General features: G+C 53.3%; 1 protein-coding gene across 1 annotated transcript; it reads left to right on the plus strand.

The window, feature by feature from the left end:
* Positions 1 to 2,578, plus strand: ETV2 (ETS variant transcription factor 2). Its single transcript, XM_049787459.1, has 6 exons — positions 1 to 70; positions 160 to 264; positions 507 to 569; positions 698 to 1,162; positions 2,052 to 2,164; positions 2,378 to 2,578. The coding sequence occupies exons 1-6, from the start codon at positions 1 to 3 to the stop codon at positions 2,576 to 2,578; spliced, it is 1,017 nt and encodes a 338-aa protein (XP_049643416.1).
* The last annotated feature ends 2,997 nt before the right edge of the window (positions 2,579 to 5,575 follow it).

Genomic DNA, 5,575 nt, shown 5'->3' on the forward strand with positions numbered 1-5,575 from the left:
ATGGATTTGTGGAACTGGAATGAAGCACCCCTTCAGGAAGTGCCCTCAGGGAGCACACTGCCAGGACTGGGTAGGCTGCTGGGCAGGGGATGGGGAAGTAGTGCCCAAGAAGGGGAAACCACTGTTGATGCCAAGCCCTAATTCTCCTTTTGCCTGCAGAAGGAAATGATTGCGGCTTCTATGTGCCTGAGCTGACGCTGCAGGAGGACTCGGTGACAGAGGACACGTGCTGGAGAGGTACCTGTGCCCCGGGGAAACCCCAGGGTACTGGGGATAAAGGCGAGAGATCGGGACCCCTGGGTGTTAAGCTGGAAGAGATGCATTGCACCCCTTGCTTGAACTCCCAACGATGGTGCTGCTGTCCGGGCTGAAGTCCTGAGTCCTGGTGCTGATGGGTTATTAAAAGATAAATAAAGGACAAATAAAGGCTGGGTTGGGGGGGGTGTGGATTTCTCCATCAATGCTCACCCCATTCCCTAACTCGGCTCTGTTCTTATCCCTCGCAGGGGTTCCGCAGCTGGATTGGGGTTCAGCGTTAGCATACCCAGAAGCTTCTTCGTGGCGGACAGGTGAGTGTTTGCAGATGGGACTGGGCCGGGCGGTCAGTGTGGGTGGCATGGGAGAGCGTGGGGTGCCTAGAGCTCGGAGGGGCCTGAGACACGCGGGCTTCCCTCACTGGGGGCCTTTTACCCTGCAGAAATCTCCGCTCAAGCTCTTCCCTGGTGGGGAGACTGGACCGAGCAGGCGTACCCCGGCTCGGGGACTTGGAGCGGGTTCTCCCAGGCCCTGGGCACCGGCCCCTTGGCGAGTTTGGACGGAGCAGCGAGCCTGAGATGCACCACGCCGGCGGGAGGGCCCAGCCCCGGCTCTTGGCCGCATGCACCGGCCATCCCGACCGCCACCAGCTGGGACAGTCCAATTGCCCTCGACCGGGCCGGCGGCTGGAGCAACAACAATCTGGGCGGGGAGCCACTAGCGGACTGTAACGTTTCGTGGGGAACTGCCAGCTCAGACTGTACCAGCTACTGGGACTCGGGGCTGCACACGCACGGCCCCACCTCTTCCAAGGGGAACCCCATGTCAGAACTCCCCGCTCGCTCCGAACCCAGCCGGCAGTCGGACCGCACAGCATTGGCGCGTTACCCCAAAACAAATCACAGAGGTGAGGAGTGGCGGGGAGTCACACTCCTAGTTTTTGAGGAGCAGGGGGAGCGGGCTCTGGCTCTTGAATTATATATAAGAGGAAAGAAATGAGAGTCTCCGAGCTGGGGGCAGCTACACTAAGAGATCTCTGCAATGGGGACCTGGAAGTCTGGATCTCTCTGGATCTCTCTGTCTCTCTCTCTGGATCTCTCTGTCTCTCTCTCTGTCTCTCTCTGTCTCTCTCTGTCTCTCTCTCTGTCTCTCTCTCTGTGTCTCTCTCTGCTCTCTCTCTGTCTCTCTCTGTCTGTCTGTCTGTCTGTCTCTCTCTCTCTCTCTCTCTCTCTCTCTCTCTCTCTCTCTCTCTCTCATTCTCTCATTTTTGGGTCACACCCGGCGGTGCCAGGGGTTACTCCTGGCTCTGCACTCAAAAATCACTCCTGGCAGGCTCAGGGGACCATATGAGATGCTGGGGAAGGAACCGGGGAACATCCTGGGCTGGCCGCACGCAAGGCAAACGCTGTGCTAACTCTGGGCTGGCCGCGCGCAAGGCAAACGCTGTGCTATCTCTCCGGCCCCTAGGTCTCTCTTTTTTTTTTTTTTTTTTTTTGGTTTATGGGCCATACCCGGCCGGTGCTCAGGGGTTTCTGCTGGCTCTGCGCTCCGGCGTCATTTCTGACGGTGGTTGGGGATCCTATAGGATGCCAGGAATCGAACCCTAGTCAGCCACTTGCAAAGCAAACTCCCTTACCCTCTGTGCTATCTATCGCTCTATCGCTCCGGCCCCAGTCTGGGTCTCTTCTAGGGAGGGATCCCCGAGGGGAAGGGAAGACTCGTAGACGTTGGAAGGGATGAAAGCAACAGTCTGCAAGCGGGAGGCCTTATGGTCGCTTGCCTCCCTCCACCATCAGGTCCCATTCAGCTCTGGCAGTTTCTCCTGGAGCTGCTCCAAGATGGGGCGCGCAGCAGCTGCATCCGCTGGACGGGGAACAGCCGCGAGTTCCAGCTCTGTGACCCCAAGGAGGTGAGGCAGCAACCCTGCTAGCAAGCCGGGGTCCCCATCTCCTTCGGACCCGCCTGGCCCCAATGTGTCTTTGGCTTCCTCCTGGGTGTCCTACCTCTGCCCTGCATCCCTGCCCACTCGTCCTCATTTCAACCGGTTAGGGGTTCCTGGGACTAACGGGGTCCTAGACTTGACCCGACCCTGAGCCCTGAACCCTGCCTTCCTCCTCCCTAGGTGGCCCGGCTCTGGGGCGAGCGCAAGAGGAAGCCGAGCATGAACTACGAAAAGCTGAGCCGAGGCCTGCGCTACTACTACCGTCGTGACATCGTGCTCAAGAGCGGGGGTCGAAAGTACACTTACCGTTTTGGGGGCCGCGTCCCGGCTCTAGCCTATTCCTGCAGTCCCGCGGGCGGGCAGGGAGCAACGACCCAATAAAATGATCGCGTCCAACCTCACAGCGCCTTGGCCTCTTTCTTTCCCTCCCAGGGTGGGTAGACCTCTGGGGCGCGCCACCGCACACCCCACTAGATGCGTATTTCCTTGCCCACTGACCCGTGTGCTAAGTGATTGTCAACTTTTTCTTAGGGGGCTTATTGTAGGGCCTGCAGGGGAGTCAAGACTCAGTCTTGCCAGTTCATGCCTGCCGGGTCCTTGGCAAGGAATCAATCAGGCCCAGTCACTGATCTGCTGGGTTGCCCTCTTCTCCCATTACGAGAGAGAGCACAGGGGGGCAAAGTGGTGGCGCAAGCAGTAGGGCATTTGCCTTGCACACACTAACCTAGGATGGACCATAGTTCTATCCTCCAGCGTTCCATATGGTCACCCTCTGAGCATAGAGCCAGGAGTAACCCCTGCGTGTCACCGGGTGTGTGTGTGTGTGTGTGGGAGAGAGAGAGAGAGAGAGAGAGAGAGAGAGAGAGAGAGAGAGAGAGAGAGAGAGAGAGAGAGAGAGAGAGAGAGAGAGAGCAGTAGGTAAAGATACTCGCTTCACATGTGGCCAACCTGGGTTGCATCCCCAGAAACACATTTGGTCCCCTAAACCCTTCCAGGAATGATCCCTAAACAGAGCCAGGACTAAGGCCGGTGTGGCCCCCAAACAAGACAAAGAACAATAACAATTGTTGAAGGTAAATAAGAAAGTTCTCAGTTCCCAGCAGTATTGCAATGGACCCTACTCCTTGGGAGCTCACAGTCAGACTGGATGATCCACCCAGACAGGAAAACCCCCAGGGCCCAGCGGAGGCCAAAAGGAGGGAACTGACCTAGCCTGAGGCAGGGGTGAGAGGGTCGTATCTGAGATGTCTTCCTGTAAGAGTAATCAACTGATTTGAGAAGTCAGATGAGCCAAGAACTCACTAGGCCAGGGGTTCTCAAACTTTTTAAACAGGGGGCCAGTTTACACTCACTCAGACTGTTGGATGGCCAAACTATAGTTTAAAAAAAAAAAAAACTGAACACATTCCTATGCATACTGGACACATTTCTTATTCTGAAGTAAAAAAAGGGAACAAATACAATATTTAAAATGAACAACAAGTTAAATTAAATTGACAAACTTATCAGTATTTCAATGGGAACTATGGCCTGCCAAAAGCAGGCCCCCTGTTTTTGAGGACCCCCTGACCAAAACTGAGAAGAAGAGTCAAGAGACAGAGAGGAGGGCCCTGAGCTATAGCACAGTGGTAGGGCATTTGCCTTAAATGCGGCTGATCCAGGACGTAGGGTGGTTCTATCTCATATGGTCCCTCTAGCTAGGATCGATTTCTGAGCACAGAGCTAGGAGTAACCCCTGAGCATCACAGGGTGTGTCCCCCACCAAAAAAAAGAGAGACAGAGAGGAGGAGAGGAGGAGAGGAGGAGAGTGTGGTCCACACTGTGGGCCTGGAACCAGTGGCTGCTAAGCAGGACAGGCTGCATTGGCAAAAAATACCAGTGTGTTGGATAAATGACGTTGGTGGACCACATATGTCCCTTGAATTATAGTTTGAGGACCCCTACACTAGGCATTAGAAACAGCATAAACAAAGACCTGGAGGGGAAGCAAAGGAATAATACAGCAGGGTTAGGGTGTTTGCTTTGCTCAAGGCAGACAGACCAATGTTCAATCCTCAGCACTCCAAGGGGCCTCCAAGCCTTCCAGAAGTGATTCCTAAGGGCAGAGCTAAGAGTAAATCTTGAGCATCATCAGGTTTGACCCCCCCCAAAAAAAAAAAAAAAACTGGAGACAGAGCTTCTCAACTGCAAGATTCCTTGTACTAAAATATCACAGTGACTAGAAGGTGGCCATGGATCAGGTCACAGAGGATTGCTGGAACTTGACGAAGAGCCTAGAATGTCCTGAAGACATAAGGTGATGAAGTTAAGTGTGGGAGGGATTGGGTTTTTAGTGTCAGAACTCCACTCAAGTACATCTCCAGCCTGTGAAATTTGACCCTTAGGAAAATCTCACTAAAATGGGTGAATGTAGGGGCCGCAGAGATAGCACAGCAATAGGGGATTTGCCTTGCACGCGGCCAACACAGGACAGACCTCGGTTTGATTCCCAGCATCCCATATGGTCCCCTGTGCCTGCCAGGAGCAATTTTTGAATGCAGAGCCAGGAGTAACTCCTGAGAGCCACCAGGTATGACCCAAAAACTGAAAATAAAAATAAAATAAAATGGGAGAATGTAGCCTATGAACAGAGGTACTCCACAAATTATAATTTCAGGTTAATGTTCTTGCTTTAAACTCATTTTAACCTCATGCCTGCCAAGCTGTCTCAGGCCCCTCTAGTCACTTCTTGTGCTTCTAGGGCCTGCAAGAGGGAGGTCTGAATTAGAACTATTTTCCTCTTTCCCAGTCTGACCTTTAAAATTTTACATGTTTTTTTTTTTTTTTTTTTTGGTTTTTGGGCCACACCCGTTTGACGCTCAGGCTATGTGCTCAGAAATCGCCCCTGGCTTGGGGGGACCATATGGGACGCCGGGGGATCGAACTGCGGTCCTTCCTTGGCTAGCGCCTGCAAGGCAGACACCTTACCTCCAGCGCCACCTACCCAGCCCCTAAAATTTTACATGTTCTATGTGGGCTGCAGTAGTCAGACCTAATGGGTCTCATGCACATGTTGTTAATCAAAATCATAAACAATACTAATTATTATTCATGGGCTGCACCTGGCAGTGCTCAGGGCTTCTAGCTCTGTGCTCAAGGATCACACTTGACAGGTTTGGGGGGACCTTATGGGGCCTACCCTCAGTACTATCTTTTTAGCCCTTCTCAGAATGTTTGAGCCCCTGGGTTCAATCACTGGCCCCACATGGTCTCTGGAGCATCATCAGGGTTGGTCCTGGTGGTTATCTAGTCCACACAGCCTCCAGGTATCCCTACCATGACAATAATTAAACAATGACAACTTGGGGCTGGAGAGATAGCACAGCTGTGTTTGCCTTG

Source organism: Suncus etruscus, chromosome 14, assembly GCF_024139225.1.
Source record: "Suncus etruscus isolate mSunEtr1 chromosome 14, mSunEtr1.pri.cur, whole genome shotgun sequence".
NCBI lineage: Eukaryota > Metazoa > Chordata > Mammalia > Eulipotyphla > Soricidae > Suncus > Suncus etruscus.

Bases quoted from the DNA above. Each gene is read 5' to 3' on its own strand.
- ETV2 (XM_049787459.1), top strand. From the start codon at position 1: ATGGATTTGTGGAACTGGAATGAAGCACCCCTTCAGGAAGTGCCCTCA. The intron at 570-697 runs GTGAGTGTTTGC...TTTACCCTGCAG, and splicing joins AGCTTCTTCGTGGCGGACAG to AAATCTCCGCTCAAGCTCTT. The intron at 2,165-2,377 runs GTGAGGCAGCAA...CCTCCTCCCTAG, and splicing joins AGCTCTGTGACCCCAAGGAG to GTGGCCCGGCTCTGGGGCGA.